The sequence below is a fragment of the Solea solea genome, chromosome 15 (assembly GCF_958295425.1).
Source record: "Solea solea chromosome 15, fSolSol10.1, whole genome shotgun sequence".
Classification (NCBI taxonomy): Eukaryota; Metazoa; Chordata; class Actinopteri; order Pleuronectiformes; family Soleidae; genus Solea; species Solea solea.
Window position 1 is genome coordinate 7314326 of NC_081148.1, and position 19003 is coordinate 7333328.

The following is a 19003-nucleotide window of genomic DNA, read 5'->3' on the forward strand; positions in this document are numbered from 1 at the left end:
TAGGAGACTTAAAAGCAATTTACTCAATGTAACCTGTTGGAACCACAGACACCGTCAAAGACAGGGATGAGCATTTCAAGTAAAAATGCTAGATGGATATTCAACAGCGTTATCTTCTTCTTCTACTACTACTTTATTAATCCCTGAGGGAAATTCTTTCTCTATATTTAACCTTCCTAGAATTAGGAGCAGTGGGCAGCCACTGAGTGGCACTCCCAGGGAGCAATGGGGGTTGGTACCTTGCTCAGAGGTACCCCAGCCCTTTGATCTGGTGGGGACTCAAACTGGCAACCCTCCATTTACAAGCCAAGTTCCTTTTCCACTTGGCCATTGTTGCATCTATCACATTTGTTAGTATAATAATAAGAGTTAGTGCCAAATGTTTCTACATCAGACAAAGGAAAATTCTCCATTCAGGTCAAATAAATAACAACAACTGACTTTTATAATCAAACAATGGAATAATGAGATATGTATTCCCTTCCCTCGTCTTGTATTTTGGTCTGTGCTGCTGTTTTCATTTTTCCATCAAATCTGCACGGAGAAAATCCAAAGTATTAGTTCTGCATCATCATCTCATCATCATTTTTGTCCACTGACCCCAAACTAATGTTCTTAGTTTTATTGTTTTGTGGTTTTTTTTGTTTTTGTTTTTTTACAATAACGGCTCAGAGCACAAATCTGTCAAGCTGGTGAAAGTTTGAAGAGAGGAAAACACAGCAGAGCATCCCCCACAATCTAATAACACATTTAAACATAAACAGCAACTATACACGGTGTCTTACGGTTATCTCTGCTGTACTGTGTGCTGTGACCTTTTTACTTAAAAAAGTAACATTACGGCATGAGGAAATAAGGACAACTCCATGATATGAATGTTGTGCTCATGGGATTAAATGAAAAGATAACAAAACGAGGGAAAAGTTATTGCCTTAAGCCTTTACTTAACATTTAAAAGATGGTGAAGTCTTCACCACTAATAAAAGAAAAAAAACCCTCATCTCCAACAGTTGCATTGTGGTTAATTTAGGAAGCATGTTTAAACAAAGATTAAAAGACAATGTCAATCAATGGCCTTCTCTTTTCATTTCTGTGTATATTATGGTTAATAAACCACTTTTCTTAACAATAACTCCTCCGTCCTATCACAGCGGAGGTATGACAGCGTTGTTTACACTGGGTGTCGATTTTGCAATCGTGAAAAGAGCCGCTCACAAGGGGAATGTGTGTGTGTGTGTGGAAAAATATGCATGAGAACAATAAAATATACACTCATCACATTTACAGGCAAATATTGGCATCTGTATTCCAGCATAATATAAATAACACAGCTTGGGTTTTCAGCCTTGATCGTGACAGAGTGAAGCCTTGATGCTCATTATGTTAAAACTATCCATTGATGAGTGGCTCTTCCACTGGCACACACACACACGCACACGCACACACACACACACACACACACACACACACACACACACACACACACACACACACACACACACACACACACACACACCTCTCTTGGTTATTCCCAGACAGGAAACATTTCATGCAGACGGTAAAGTATAGTTTCATGCATCTAATCATGATAGTCGGATAGATCAAGGAGCAGTTTTTCGACTCATTTATGGTCTCTCATCTCAAGAGAAGCGTATTTATGTTGAAGTTAGTGGAACGATCTCCAGTAAGGTCTGATCAGACATTAACCCTTTAACACTTAAGCATCAAAATGTCTCTGGACCTTTATTTTTTTGCATGTCTTAACTATAAAAGGGCCAGAAAATGCCCATCTTTCCAGAATAACTTTCAATATCTGGCAGTTATTTACATTCAATGCATGTTAACAACTTTAGCTTTATTTAGAAAAAAAGACTACTTTTACACGACCACCACATTTTGCGTGTTAAATTTGAATTGTGAACAGTATAACACACATTTAAAATAACATTTGTTTGAGACAGTGGCGACAAAGGTGCTGATTCGCCGCTTCCTGCAACAGCGCGAGTGAAATGACCATAATATTGGTTTTGACTTTCTCAGATTTCAGAAAGACACACAAACTCGCGTAATGCAAAGTGTTGTCTGCGATACGCTCAGTGTTAAAGGGGGTCGACCTGTTTTTATTCAATAAGTGCATAAAAGAATGTAAATGGAAACAGAATATATATCACATACTTTTCCTTTTTTTTTTTTTTACCCTAGACTGAGGTGGAAGACTTGGCCTATTGATAAAAGTGAAAGAGCACTGTGGTTTGACGTGTATAAGTCACATGACTGAAACAGCACTCCTGCTTTCACATTTCACTAAACTGGAAAAACAGCAGCAACCCTGACACATGTGGCCTTTATTGTCTGCCTCTCTTTTAGACTCTTTCAAGAGTAGCAATCACTCCACCTGTGTACAAAGTATTTGTACCAAAGCAGCCAATAGGAGGAAGCCCTTTCTCTCTGTGAGTGGCCCGAGATTCATCAAAAAGCTCCTCTGACTTAGAATTAGCAAAGGATGTGAAACACAAGTGTTGTTTGCTCTCTCTGATCACTTGGTTTACATTATGCTGATGGCTTATTAAAGAATTAGAGATTATAACAGAAAAAAAATATTACAATGATGTCAAGTGAAGGTTATACAGCATTTCAGTGAAGTCTTCACAAAACCTGCACCATTACACACAACTCACAAAACTGTGTCAGGGCAAAACGTCCTGAATGAGACCTTTTATTTAAGCAGGACTTCAACAATGAAAAGGCTGTTTTGTTTGTAACCATAGAGCGGACACAAACACACACACACACACGCGCTATGCACACGCAAACTGTGCAGGTGGTGGCTAAGTCACCGGGAGCGCACACTCCAATCAAGCAACATAAGTCAACTGAATTTGAGATACTACAAACAGTTGTTGGAGCTGCAGAGCAGCTTTCAGGAGGGATAAGCTAATAATTGTAACCTCGTCAATAGCCTGCAGGCAGGTGTTTATTGTCGACGTGAAGCCATGACATCAGTGAAAAGGCATCAAACAGAAGGGAGAACAACTGGGCGTGAGGGTTTGTAACTGGACAAACATGCTCCTCTTGGGAAAAGACCAGCCTTATGCAAGAAAAAGCCTACATGTAAATTGAGATAATAAAAACCAAATTGAGAACAAATGTTGTTCTTGTATATATCTTTGTGAGGACCAAAACACACGGTGGGGACGTTTAAGTCTTAAAAGCACTTTTTGAGGGTTAAGACTAGTGTTAGTGTTAGAATTGGGTTAAGGTAAGGGTTAGGGGTTAGGGTAAGGGCCAGCGAACGCACTATGTCTACTTGTGGGTGTTTCTTTGCATTAAGAGCCAAATTTGGTTGTGAGCTGGGTTTCCTGGTTTGGTGAAGGTCACACCTGATTTGCATTTTGTAAAATAAAAAGTCAAAAGCAGACACCAATAAAAAAATCAGATATGCAAACTGACAGGTTGTTAACAGAAACACTTTTCAGTGTCAGGCCCACTACATTAACTTATGTCACGACAACTCAGACTGCCAGAGCTAACCACACCAGTGCATATTCCTTCAAAGGGAAAATCTTTCCCACATGACAATCGTTGGGCTGTAAAGGGTTAATTATTGAGACTATTATTATTAGGAGTAATGCTGTAGATTCAGGGGGGGAGAATCTGTTAAATCGGAAATGTCAACAAATGACTCTGATGACTACAAGTTTGAAAGAATAAACAAATTAGTCAACTAACAACTATTTTGATGGTTGAATAAATAATTCAAACGATGGACAACTCACTCCCTCTGAAATAGATCACTGATCTCACCAATGACTGATAGTATAAGAAGAATGATGCCAGTATTTTAGATTCCATTTACTTTGGTGTAAACTATTTCAAATTACAGCCATACTTCATTACAATCATCTAAAGAGACTCTTCATGGGGGAGGTTGTGGACGGCTAATGAAAGTTACTTGATTTTAAAAACACTCGTTTGTCTGAGTGACAGTTGTGAATCCCTGAGTTCCTCAGACACGCTATTCACTGTACAAGACACCCGCTGATTATGGTGACCATGTTAATGCAATCAGGGCTGTCAGGTGTGACGGGGCAGGATCTGTGAAAGGTGGCTGTTACCATGGAAACGAGGTGCTTATTTGACATCATGACAAAAGACTTTACCCTGGCGTTCATCCAATAGTCGAAAAGAAACACTTTTCGATCAGTCAGTCAGTATATACTGTATATATGTGTTATTATCACAGAGAATTCAAAGGAACAGCATGTAAAGGTTATTGGTGAAGCTAAATATCTCTCACCTCACTCTTCTCTTCCAAGTGTGTTAGAGAACCTTTGTAGCCTTCACTTAGTATTAAAATTCAAAATGTGTTTAGTTTGTCCACTGTGGGCTATAAAAACCTAAAAACAGAACAGCTGACCCAGCTCCTGATGTAAATATAAAAGGCTTATTGCGGGATAATGAAAAAGCACAATTCCTACAATCAGCTTATAAAAAATTAAGTATAATTGTTATAATTTACATTTCTGCCAAAATTGCCACCTAAATTTTACATAAAGGGTTTGATGGTAATTTAACCATAGCTGGAACAAGACTTTTCTGTATTTTTTGGGACGCACAATATTGGATATTTTGCCCATATACAATACGCCTATTGTCAGTGATGCCTGGGCCGATAATTGATATCAAATACCGATATATACCGGGCACTAGTGACACTACATGGTACCTGGTACATTTTTAGTACCTGCTCTGGCAATGCATGGCGTTGCCAGACTGCCGGCCACTGATCAGTGCTGTCACAGAGAGAGGCATGAGCAAGACGTCCAATACAAGAATCAAGCGGAACAATGCCAAACTGTAGATCAGTTAAAAAGACATTTCAATCCTAAAACCGTGGGTTAATCTCCAACAATTACCGGGGAAATGTCTAAAATCTCAATATTCACGGCAGTTTCATGCAGCTGTTGCAGTGATGACTCCGCCCACGTTGAGGAGGTACTACATTGTAATGGAAACACAACCAAACCGTGCCGTGCCACAGCAGGTCGAGCTGGGACCATAGGTGGAAAAGGGGCTCATGTATTTTCCTCTTGCCTCTTTGCCCTATAGATATAAAACGTACATCATGTAAAACATGATACAGTAAAACTGCTGCGGGACAGCTGACAACGTCAAGAGAAAATCAAAAGAGGGAGAAGCATTGTCGGCGTTACGTGATCCAGTTGTCACGCACGCACACACACACACACGCACACACACGGCCAAATACAATTGCTGGACGCCACTCCCACACGTGTACCTGTTTATTGTCTTCTCAGTCTTGCAACTTGTGCAATAAATACTCTCAATAAAAACCTCTCTGTTCAGAAAACAGTGTTACTTCACTGCTGGTATCACTTACATGTACACTGTAATTACTGCACCCGTCTCACAGCTGACTCCATGTGTGCTTATCTTATATTTATCACTTTTTTATCAGCTTCTCTGGCATGAACACTGGCCTTGTCGGGACCAGTCGTCCTCCTGGAGACCAAAACCGGGTCCTGATGAGGCAGAACCTTATTTATGAGGAACTGGTTAAGTTTAGGATGAAGAATTGAATTGAATTGTGTCTTAATAGGTTAAGGTTAGGGTTACTTTTCTTTTGTTTAGCCTATATATAAATAAATGGCTGCACAAACCTGTGTGTAAATAAGTAAGCTGTGAACTTGATCAGTCTTGATGTGAAATCCCACGTCGCAAATGACCAAGAAGAAGACCATCACAAGTGGTCTTGACAAAAAGACTCGGTCTCAGCTACAGCTACACTAGTTTTCTCTATTTTTAACAGCTAAAACGAGAAAAGCTTAATCAGCAACTGTGACGTTACACAGAGTGTATTAAAGTTTCAGACAAAGCAAGCAATCTGGATACGCAGTGGAATTTATTTTTACCTTTTCTTACATCACTATCCCCTTCCTATGTTCAGTGCTATGTGGCTATATGGAAAACTTTCCTTCTCGTTGGCTCCTACGTGACGCCATATGCTCCGGACAGAGGGTGGAGGTGATGATGGATAGATGAAAGAGAAACAGAGGGAAGGTGAATGGGGCAGGAGAAGAGTCTTGGTCACACTGAACATTTTATTTTTATAGTAGCCACACAGGAGTGAACAAATGAAAAAAAAATCTGCCTTTCTTTCACATCTGGAGTCAGAAATAACACGTCTGTCACGGCTGGGTTAATTACTGAGCTAATGGGGATGACACGTGACCGAGGCCCGTTTTCTGTCCCAGCCCGTCGTACAAAATCTGATCAAGGGTCGAGATTGGCCCACGGGCCGGACTTGCCGGAAATGCCTTCATTTTACTTTAAGCAGTTTTTCAGACAGCCTAACTAAAAACTTAACCATAACCACAATTCACATCAAAACTAAGTACGAAATGAGGATCTGCCTCATTAGGACCAGGATTTGGCCAATGTTTATGCCAGAAAAGGTAACAATAGACATCACAATCAAACATTTTCCTTAACCTTAATCTCATCCTAGTCTTCACCTAATAATCTAACGAATACAAGTCCCCATAATGTAAAGAGATTTAGGTCCTCGCAACATGAGTAATACCTGGAACACACACACCATAAAAGCCTTGATAAGAAGAGAAGGTTTGCATGTTGTGCGATGACAGACACACTGCACTGTGTTGCTCTGGAGCATATAACCCTGAGAGAGAGAGAGAGAGAGAGAGAGAGATCTCCAGCTTTCCCTTTTCCATATATGACTCTCCCTCTCTCCCTCTCATTAAATATTCACAGTTGTGCCCATTAAACATTCACCGCGCTGTGCTGCTACGTTTAGCTGCCCTTCGCCAATCAGCCTCCAGCCAGTGCACAAGAAGACCACCAAACGTCTGAAAGCACATCCACACACGTCGACGCCTGCGACGCGGCAGCCTTTTACACACAAGAGGAAAAGACTAGACAGGAGAGAGAGAGAGAGAGAGAAAGAGAGAAGGAGAGAGAAAAGAGCAGCGGCTGAGCGAAAAATGAGACGCATGAAAGCAAAGAAAGGGAGAGTGAGGGTCCACTTCACTCTTGTCCATGCTCAGTGAGAGCAGAGCAGCCTTGCACCTCAATAATTTAACAGTGGGACAAGACAAGTGCTGCCAGCCCCTCATTCTCTCCTCCTCCTCCTCCTCCTCTTCCTCTGTCATCACAAGGCCTTACCTAATAACAGTGTAAAAATATACTCACTTTACAGCTTGACACTGCACGTGATACATAATTGCAGCTAAAAATGACAATGCATAATCAAGCTGGATGTTTGAGCGTTCTCCTATCTCCATCTCACACTCAAGACTCGCTCAGAACGTTCACATGATATTTGTAAAAACAACAAATAACAGTTTGTCTGACTAAAGCCAGACTTTACCAAATCCCAGAAATAATACAACAGAAGAATAAGAGGCAACAAAAACACCTCCATCAGTGCCGTCTCATTCATTCATGCAGTGAGCGAGTGAATCCTGCCGTTCACACTACAATACAACAGGGCAAATACAAGTTTCTCTTATCGTATAGTGACAATTTTATAAATAAAGACCTATGTTTTGAATGGATAAGAAAATGGACCCCAGGCTCAAAGGCCCTTTGTAGAATTACTGAAATCCTCTGTAGTCATTTTGTGTCTCTTTGTAGTTGCTTTGTGTGTCTTTGTGGCCATTTTGTGACATATTAAGGTCATTCAGTGCTTTTGTTGTTTTCATACTGTACTTCCCATTTTGTGTTTTTCATCTGTGACTTTCAAATAAGCAATGATGCTGACTTAATGAGGACAATTGGCCACTTAATGTAGTAAACCATGTAGAGACAATTTACAAACGTGCTCGGTGGAAACACGACATAATTATGTACAAGGTGGAACCAAAAATTGCAAATCTTCAACGAACTTATCCTGTGCAGCAGAGGTCATTCTTGGTCTTGGGACAGTCATCGGTTTCATCATAGTTTCACAACTGCACTTGAAGATACAGTCAAAGATCTTGAAATGATGTCTTTAAGTAGTGACGGACTGTCATGTCTCTTTACGGAGAACAATAGCAAAAACATTGACTGTAAACAACTGTATACCAACTCTTTCTATGTATGACAAAACTCATCGTCTCAAACAAGTTAAGAAGGCAAGAAATTAGACAAAATATCTCTTGAAAAGACACAACTATCAATGGAAACCTATTCCATTGATGGGTGAGATCAGCTACTCTACTCAAACGTCTGTCTGAAGAGACATGAAACTTCATCTAATCCTTCTCTTATTGCATTTCTGAAAGTTTAATCAACGACTTTTCATAGTCATAGTTCATAGTTCAAAAACCACAGAGAGGAGACCACTCGATCTCCTCCTCTCATCAGAGAGAGCACAGCAGGATGTGGGAGCTCCTCACCGCTCAAGTAAAAGCAACATGAACCGACAGAGTCACTTGCTTCCCCTCTGAACTTCTGCTTCCCACCCATTTTTTTAAAATCAGATAGTTACTGTTGCCTCCGGCTAACAATAATTATCATTATCTACTTCTGTAAACTGATGCCACACAGTCACCATCGCTTATCATGTGAACAACAGTATTTGCAGCTTCTTGCATTTTTGGACCAAAGGAACAATTTAGGGCTCGTGTTTACCAGGTGTGTTTTCAAGAACAACAATAATCTGACAACAACAACAAACATCAGGGGGCGTGGTTAGCACTCTTGCCTTTGCAAGAACCAGATTCGAGCCCTGGTTGGAACAAGGGTCTCTCTGCATGGAGTTTGCATGTTCTCCCCATGTGTGTGTGGGTTTTCTCCAGGTTCTCCAGCTTCCTCCCACAGTCCAAAAACATGCAATATGAGGATTAGGTAAATTGGTCCCTCTAAATTGAGCATAGGTGTGAATGTGAGAGTGAATGCTTGTTTGTCTCTGTGTGTGGCACTAGTGTTTGTTGTTGGAGAGAGACAGAAAAACGAAGATTTTTAAAATGTGGACATTTTAAAACCTAACGTGTGGAAGCATTTCGATTTCCCCCTCGTCAATAAATAAGAAAAGGACAAAAGGTGACAGTTAAGGGAATTATAGTAAACACAATGGAGCCAAAACCCTGTCACCGACATACTACCGTTAAACACTATTACCAGCTCTCGAAAAAGAGACAAGAAATTACACACAGCCTCCAGCAATCAGAGTCCATCTCAATCAGCATAGATGTGGGGACTTCACTAACGACGCAGAGCCAAATTACTGACACAATATCGCACTGTGGAGTCCTTTATGCAGCGTTACTGTGTGTGTGTGTGTGTCTGTCTCTCATAAGTAAGAAAAGAGCAGCCACATACAGTGATAACATTGCAGCGCAGACCACTGCCAACACAACACAACACAACACAACACACACGTGATCAAGGTTTTTAAGATCTTTTCTTATCATCAAACTTTTGTTTACAGAGACGGGAAAAAAGGAACAAACAACACAAAAAAGAGGAATGTGACCAGGGAGGATGTGTTTGAGAGAGAGCGACAGAAGGAGAGAGAGAGAGCGACAGAACGCCCCATCGGTCCAGATCTGGCACTGATCTGAAGTTCACATCATCTCAACCTTTAGCTGGCCTTGTCTGACGCTTACTTTGACAAACATGCAACAGCAAATACACAGTCTGCAACACACGCACACACACACACGCACACGCACACGCACACACAGATGCTCAAACACAAAGACACAAAGAAGAGACAGAAAAAGAGCCGATTGAAACCTAAAATGTGACAATCAAAGCAATCAACAGAAAGACATGTCTGGATTCTGAAGAAACAATAAGAGACAGACAGAGCGCAACAGGCAGACTAATGATGAATAATGACAACAAATCCTGCCACAAACACACCAGGTGGTGATTATTTCACCGTATGTTGCTGCATGTGAACACACACTTGCACACAGAGCGGGCTGAACTTGAACGCAACACTGGCAGTTAGTTGTGTTCGTACTCGCCACAGTAACACCTGAGATCTGGGGACACGTCAGTGTGACTCACTACAACAAAAGGCCAACAAGTCCGCACACATAAGCAATTTGCTGATCTGTCACGACTTTATCCAGATTAACTTTCACTGAGGATTAAACAATAAAACAACATTGACAGAACCTGAAATGTCAGTAATAGGCAGCAAGGAAATCTAGTGGATCTGTGGAATCATTGTTATCTGTAGTTTCTATTTAGAGGACATAGCATTTATAAGTAATAAGTGTAAGCCTAGCTTCAGCCGCACTTACTGTCACCACTGCTGCCCTTTACTAAATCACTGAATCTGATCTCCCTGAAAAATATCAACCATGTTTGACAATCCTGTCGTTGACATGGAGTCCTTGTCTGTTGCTCTATAGCAGTGGTTCCCAACCTTTTTTACTTGACTTTTTACTACTCCCCCCAACCCTGAACCCACACACACACACACACACACACACCAAAGGAATAAAGTGAATAATTACAAATGTTTAAATGCAAAAATAAACAGCAGTTGTAGGTTTTTGTTCCAATTCTCACACCATATATGGATAAAAACTGTCCTGCGTTTCTTTTAAATCCAAACCTTGTCTTGAGGTTTTCTTTTCTGTACTTTTACGTTTCTCAGACATGATATTTTTCTACGGATGCTGACAACAGGAATGCCACTAACTAACCTGTTGAGACTTGCTTACACAGTAATGGTGACAGACGTTCAGAAGTCGCAGACTTCGCTAAAAAGTTTCGCTAAAAAATGCCTTAATACATTTAAATTTGGACCAAAAAATGGGTTTTAAATTTGGGTGATACCACATTCTGATTATCCAAAGCTCTGTGCCCCCACCATGTGATCTCTGGCACCCCAGGTTGAGAACCATGGCTCTATAGGATGATTTGGCCAGAAAATCTACACCCCTGTGATTTGACCATTGTAGGTGAAGCTCTACTGTTGTGTTCCCAGATGTCGGCAGTAAACTGTGAGAGTACACCGTGTGAATAACCAACACAAACCACGGCCAAAGCCATAAAAATCTGTTATGTTAAGCCCAAAATATCTCTTATCTGATTCAGAACGAGCTGCTGTGAAACGTGCACATGCAGCCCTTTGTGAGATCACAGGTCTGAGGTAAAGCATTCAAAACAATTCTGTTTGTTTATGAAATGCATTTACATTGCAATGATGTGCTTTTAACCACTGCTTTTAACGCAGGAATTTATGTATATCATATGATGTGAGTTTTATATTTGTTTATTCATGACACTCGTGGTTTTCAACAGGTTCAGGGAGGAGGAAGAGCTATGATGGATCTCAGATTATTTATTTACTTTACACCTTCTTTTTTTTCAGAGCACATATTATTTATTTTGTTTATATATAAGTAAATAGGTGTTTTTCTGTCTCTCTTTTTTTGGGGGGTGGGGGTTTGCACATTTGTAATAAGAAGCAATTTGTAGTAAATCAACTTGTGATCACTGGAGAAGGGGGAGGATTAAATAAATTTACTCTGACATCTTTTTTTAAGAATACTATCTATATATGTATATATATATACATATACATACATACAGTATATGTATATATATATATATATATATATATATATATATATATATATATATACACTGTATATACACATGTATATATACATATACATATACATATATTTATTTACACACATATACATATATATTAAGCTCCCCTTATTTTGCAATGAATAAGAGTGGTAATAATTGTTGTTGGGAAGAACTGACTGTGTCTATCTGTGTCTTCCTCAGTCTGGCATCATCATCATCATCATACCAAAACCAAAAATGGTTGCAGACGATCACCAAGGCCTACTGAAAATCACACGCAGCTCTGCCACGTGACCTCCAGCTTTTCAGGAATCTCCACTGACATGGACGAGACAGAGCGCCCGACTCACTGCTCTTAAGGGAATCATCTAACACGCCTGCAGCTGAGCTGACTCCACGGAGCAGCTACAGCGGCCCCCTACAACACAACACAACACAACACAACACAACACAACACAACAGAGTATATCCACTGCACGTACCTCTGGCTGAGAGCTTTTTTGTGTTGATTATTTTGGCAGCATACTCCTGACCGGTGGACTTCTTGACACATCGCCGAACGATCGAGAAGGCACCTCTGCAGCAGAAGAAACGACAGGACGTGTGAGACAACTTCTAAAGGGCTAAAGGGTTATCATGATAAACACTTTCAAAAGAAATCGAGCTCCAGTGGCTGGCGTCACGCGACCACAGCAACACCATTTGGCAGGAAACTTTGCTCAGATAGCTGTTGTGTGGCAGGATGCTGATACAGTCAGGGACAGTCTCATGAGAGACCACCAGAGATCCTGAGGACAGCAGAGGTGGCTCACGGCTATGAAACACACAGAAGGTGGAAACCCACAGGCGACGGAATTCCACTTGTATTGTGATCACTTCATATCAGGTATCGTTGTGAATCATGGCGTGATTTGCAGCTTCCCAGTCGGCAGTTAAGGGGAGTCACTCAGTCTGTCTGGTTCTGTGATGTATTGCTCGCTCTCCGCAGGGTTTTTAAAGCGCACGGCGAACTGTTCTGTTACAGCTGGAAACTGGCACTGCGAGCAACCCGAGTCACATGACGTCCGGAGCTTTACAGCAATAATTATCACATTGTTAAACAGACAAAAAAACTCTTGCTAAAGACAGAAACAATACACACATCTGACGTCCCAGTCTGAGACAACAGTGCACCGTTTTCTTTTTAAATACGGTCACTGTAAGTGAGATCAATCATATTCCTGACTTAAGTTTAGAGAAGGAAGAAGAACACACTCCACTGTCATCTGTCTTTGCGGCCGCTGTGAAGCTGCAGGTATCACAGCGGTAAGAGACAGAGATTTATTTTGTCATTCAACATGTAAGGAACATGAGGAACGAGGTATTACTTACAAGTATTAGTTAAACAGATGGTTTGAGACTGGAGAATCTTTGCATCTTTAGTGCGTGTGTGCGTGTGTGCGTGTGTGCGTGTGTGCGTGCTCAGGGCAGAGAGGACACAGCAAACAAGAGTCAATCTGAGAAGGCACTGTATTAAATTATCATTATTATTGTTCATTTTAATTAAGTCCACCCCAAATGAAGAAGTAGCTGACAGCCAACCAGAGTGATTGCCATTCTCTGATTAGTTAAAAAACAATGACCAAATTGGCTCCAATAGGATACTTGAGATACTATTTTGATATCACTGAACCTTTGTTATGTTACGAATGAAGGGAATTATATCATATTGCTATTGAATTAGTGCCCTGTGACCGCGCCACACTAGTGTATCACAGGGAGCGAGTACATGCCCACACTGAGGCCATGAATCACACACCTTAAGAGACGAATGCAAGGAAGTCACATGCATAATTAAAGCAGTCTGATATTCTGTGTACGAGATGTGAGATAGAGGTCGCGGTTACTGGTGCGTGACAGAGGAGGAGAGGACTTGTTTCACTGTCACCCAGTCATGAGCTCACAGGGGGGAAGAACTCACATTAAGCAAGTGAAGCTTCTTTTTTTTTTTAAACATGTCACCGTAGTCTGAAGCATATTTTCCGCTGATTGTCCAGAGGGACTATTATGCCAGATTGCAAATTTCCTACAAAAGTCGCTCCACAGAATCTGTAAAAAAGTTCTCCTGCCAGGCTCTTAATCGAATCTCCCGGATAATGTCGGCGCGAGCTCATGTGAGGACGCAGCAGCAGACGCTGCTGATAATTCACAGAGCGCATGGGGATGAGTGTTCTGCCTTCATGCACTCACGACCCAGGCTCCACCACCACCACCACCACAGCCTCGCCTGGATGCTCCAAACATTCCCCTGCTCTTGTGAACACATCTGACCCAAACTGTCTGAATTTGTCATGTGTAAACGGCAAACTGTGGAGAACGTCTGGGTCCAGTTCTCCTGAGATTGTCCACAGTTTGTGTCCCACACATACAGGAAAGGTAGATTTAGGGTTAGGTGATATAGGTCCAGAAAGATATTTATAATAATCTTAGTAATGTCAGATAATTAACGATTTACTTTTATCATTCCAGTGAAATTTTAAGTTCCTATTTAAGGTTTTAAACTTCTTTGAGTAGAAAAATGTGAAACCTTTCACAGGTCTGAGGTAAAGCATTCAAAACAATTACGTTTGTTTATGAAATGCATTAACATTGCAATGATGTGCTTTTAACCACTGCTTTTAACGCAGGAATTTATGTATATCATATGATGTGAGTTTTATATTTGTTTATTCATGACACTCGTGGTTTTCGCCAGGTTCAGGGAGGAGGAAGAGCTATGATGGATCTCAGATTATCTATTTACTTTACACCTCTTTACACCACCTTTTTTTTTAGAGCACATACTATTTATTTTGTTTATATATACATATATATATATATATATATATATATATATATATATATAAGTAAATAGGTGTTTTTCTGTCTCTCTTTTTTGCACATTTGTATATAAGAAGCAATTTGTAGTAAATCAACTTGTGATCACTGGAGAGGGGGGAGGATTAAATAAATTTATCCTGACATGTTTTTTTAAGAATACTATCTATCGATATATATATATATATATATATATATATATATTTACACACATATACATATATATATTGAGCTCCCCTCATTTTGCAAATGAATAAGAGTGGTAATAATTGTTGTTGGGAAGAACTGACTGTGTCTAACTGTGTCTTCCTCAGTCTGGCATCATCCTTTTTGGCAGTTCAGCTGTAAATGTATAATCAACTTCTAATATCCACGCACATGCAGATATTAAATGTTACAGAGCAGCTTTGCAGCCAGGATACACACTCTAATGTGTCCTCGAGCCTAAACAGAGAAGTAGTGCGCAAAAACCAAAATGAGCAGCCGCCTCACTGACTGCAGCAAAAGCCCCCTTTTTCTTCATCTCTGTCTGTCTGTCTGTCTGCGTGCGTGTGTGTGTGTGTGTGTGTGTGTGTGTGTGTGTGTGTGTGTGTGTGTGTGTGTGCGTGTGTTTTCCGTGAGGATGTGGATTGTGACAGATACAGTAGCCGCTGCGGTGTTGCACACAGCAGAGCCTGAACGACTGAACACGAGCCTGGAGAAGCCACCGAGCAACGGCGACATGCAGACGAGTTTTTCGACGCGTGCAGCCTGCTGCAGATCCACGGACATACAAGTTCAGTGTCTCACACACATTCACTCACTCACTCACACAAACACGCATGCATGCATGCACGTATGGGATTAAACAGCCTGGCTGTCAGACCCTCACACCCTCTGCTGCTGCTGCTGCTGTGTCAACACTGAGGTAAACGCGCACAATGGCAGAAGCAGCAGCAGCAGAGGAAAAAACGTGCGCACACACACACACATACAAACACGGAGTGAATGCAACAGCAGCATATATGTGTGTGTGTGTGTGTGTGTGGACGGTCGCGCTTACTTTCCCAGTTCCTCGTACAGCTGATACTCATCAGTGAATCTGGTCGAGGTCACCACTGTAGCCATGTTGACTGAAGTGACGGGGACGCAGGGGGGGAATCGCCTCGCGCTGCAGCGGCCGCCTCGCACAGGTTTTCGGAAGGAGTGTGTTTGCTCGTGCAGAGACTGAGAGAAGAGAAGAGAGGGGGGGGAGAGAGAGAGAGAGAGAGACAGAGAGAGAGCGAGAGATCTGTAGTAACAGAGATCCACTACAGACAAGATGTCACACTACGCTTGAAAAATAGCACCCAACAACAGCATTCGTCCTCAGTGCGGAAAGTGAATGATCAGGCTTGTATAAAGTACCTTAAAGGGATGTTTGAGTAAAAGTACAAGTATGGTACCAGAAAATGACTTTGGTAGAAGTTGAAGTCACTTTTTATAATATTACTTCGGTAAAAGTCTTAAAGTATAAGACATTTACTGTACTTAAGTATCAAAAGTAATGCCCTGATATAAAATGTACTCAAGTTTTAGAAGTAAAAGTATTAAAAAAAAGTGAGGAGCTAGGATTGAGCCATGGTTGTTCAGTGTTGCAGCGTGTGAATGAAAGATGTGTGAATGGGTGAAAACTGTACTGTAAGGTAGCTCATCAAGACTAGAAAAGTGCTATATAAATACAGACCATTACCAGAAACAAAGATAGTTGGAGGAAATGTAGTGGAGTAAAAGTTGCTAAAAAAATGTATTTTGTACTCAAGAACAGTAACAAAGTATTTGTACTTTGTTACATTACAAGACTGAGTATGACCTGTTCACACCTTGCACGTCAACTTGTGTGTGTATGTGTGTGACCTTTAACCAGTCTAACCACTTTATTGACCTATTGCTTTAAACAATGCATCAAAAAATAAATTTGTTCTTAATAAATAAAAAAAAGCAAACAGCAAATGAATATGAACATACGCAATCTTGCGTGAGTACTTTGTGACACTACTGCTCTGGTAATGTTTGCAGACTCTTACAATAACAATCCAAGCCATTTATTGGCGAAAACAAGTACTTTTTATGGAGATAACCCATTGCCACCTGTCACAGCTGCTGCCCGAGGCACTTTTTGTCAGTACTATTCACGCACAAACCCACATTTTTAAACAGAGGGCCCATATCAGAATTTACCTTTAAGTCAGACACCATTTTATGATAAATAAACTCATCAGGCCTTGTCTCCTTCATGTTATTTCTCCTTGTTCACCAAATGCAGGACCAACATGGAGAAAGAAGCAAAGTGCTAATGGTGCTGCTGTAAGATGAAATCCAAGACAGGAACTGTGATGGCAGCAGCAGCTCTGAAAATAAAGGTTCTCTATTCTATTTTATTTTATTATTTTTTTATTATTCGTTTTCCATAAGAAAAGAATAATAAATTATGAGTGGATCAATGTTAATATGGTGGTGTGACTACAAATAAATTAATGTATGAGTGCTGAGTGTTCTGTCTACAATAAAACATATAGGTTGATGCCAGCGAACATATAGCCAATTCGCTGGCTTATACTGCATATACTGCAAAAATATAACCTGTTTCAGCTTCAATGATCTCTACTTTGTAAAATTAATTTTCAAATGTGTCAGTAATTCAGCACTGGAGCCACAATGTGGCTTCATCCAAAAACAGGACGACGGCAGACTCACCAGGAGCTCTGTCAATAACACCTGGAAAATATCCCACTGCATATGCTAATAAATAAAAGGCCAAAAGGTTTTTTTTAAAAAACAAAACAAGATTGCACCCACTTTTAATCTACGTAGTCTCAATAAGGTCAGACTGTTTTGGAGTGTGAGTGTGTGTGTGAGTGTGCATTTTTACATTGTTTGAGCTTGATGAGAAATAGTTCTTCTATATTTGTGTTTATATACTGTCTTATATTGTCATTTTTACTGTACATGTGTTACTGTAGAAACTAGCAAGCAACATACTCTTTCTGCAGTACATCAGATGCACTTTATGTCCACTATGTCTCACTGCATTGTCCCTGAAAAAGAAAGATTGATTGATTGATTATTGTTAAAAAAACAGTGAAATGACTACTGATCAAATAACAGTCTCTCATCCATCCTGACGATGGATTGCGTTCATGTGCCACATTCACTTCTTCAAACCACCTCCAAATGTGTTTTCTGTGATTGGATCTGATTAGTTAGAGTATTGAATTACACTAAGTAGCCGCTCTCAAACTGACACTGAAGTACTGACTTTGTCCACAGGAAACAAACCCTGGACAATATCTGTACCCAGTCCTTCATACATCATCTGGAGTTCACGTGTGAGTATATGGCTACAGTACAGTACAGTACAGTGAGTACAATAACAATTCTTTCATGTCATGTGACTCACACTTTCTAACCATCATGTATTCACTCCATCATGCATCTCATCAAATCAGCACAGTACAGACAATGGCCAACAATTCCCATAATGTAATAAAGTATCAATACATTATAAAACTATTCAGTTCATATCTGCTTGTGAAACCAAAGTATTATTCATTACCATATTTAATTCAGTCATATTCTAAGTTGGTTGCTGCTCAAACCAGAAATAACGTCAGAGTGAGACCTCTTTCTGTGTTCTCGTCTCTGGCAGTGAAGGTAGAGGAAGGATGAAGCCACGCGAGATCTTTTCTGCGGCGCCACGAGCTACAGATCCAGGCTCAGTTCCACCATCACCCTTTCACCACTTCAACATGTGTACACTATGCAATGGAGCTGACTCCAGAGCAGCTGATAGGAGCAGGATCCTCCGTGGACCAAGTGATGCCGCAATATTTTAATATTGGCACAAGGAAATGAGGCACGATTTCATGATTTTCATTTCATAAACTGCGCCACCCAAACAAACAGCATTCTCAATATCTGAAATCAACAATAATGATTCATTGGTGACATTTTCTTGCTCTCCAACAGTTTTTTGATCTCCACACTTTATAAAATCAACAATAAATAAATAAATAGAATTAAAAAGCACTTCTTTTTAACATTATTCTTCAGTTATTGTCAAATGTTTTACAAACCTGTGGAACCAAAAATACACACTTTCATTAGTTATGCATTCTTTAAAAAAAAAAAAGCTGCAATCATTTTAAAGCTATTTCCACAATAAATTAAATAAAAAATAAAATGAACACAGAAAGGAAAAAAACATGTAAATCTCTTCAAACACAAACAAAACTAGAAATACAAAAATATGACTTTGGTTTGAAAAAAGGTACATTTGCATTTGCTAATTTTATTTAAAAAGGTTAATTTAATAAAAATAACACATACTACTTTGAATCAAACAGATGGTTCTGCAGCAGTTTTAAGTAAATAAGGTAATAAATAAAATAAAATAAAAAATGAAATAATAAAAAGACTACTTTAAAAAGGTATTTATAGTGTGAACTCTGCATTGGCACATGACTTTAGAAAACCAGTGGACTGCTGCTGCTGATTTCTGTGTCTCATCACTCGTTGTCCCCTCAAATTTTCCCACGAT

The 19003-nt window shown here is 40.1% G+C and overlaps 1 protein-coding gene across 1 annotated transcript in view; it reads right to left on the reverse strand.

Annotated features, from left to right (window-relative positions):
- camk2g2 (calcium/calmodulin-dependent protein kinase (CaM kinase) II gamma 2) overlaps window positions 1–15659 on the reverse strand; it is a 56416-nt gene extending 40757 nt beyond the window's left edge. The window contains exons 1-2 of the mRNA XM_058651224.1: window positions 15488–15659; window positions 12072–12166 (exon numbers count right to left, since the gene is read on the reverse strand). Coding sequence (XP_058507207.1) covers window positions 12072–12166; window positions 15488–15552 — 160 coding nt within the window. The 5' untranslated portion in view covers window positions 15553–15659. The remainder of the gene's footprint in view (window positions 1–12071; window positions 12167–15487) is intronic.
- Window positions 15660–19003: the final 3344 nt, after the last annotated feature.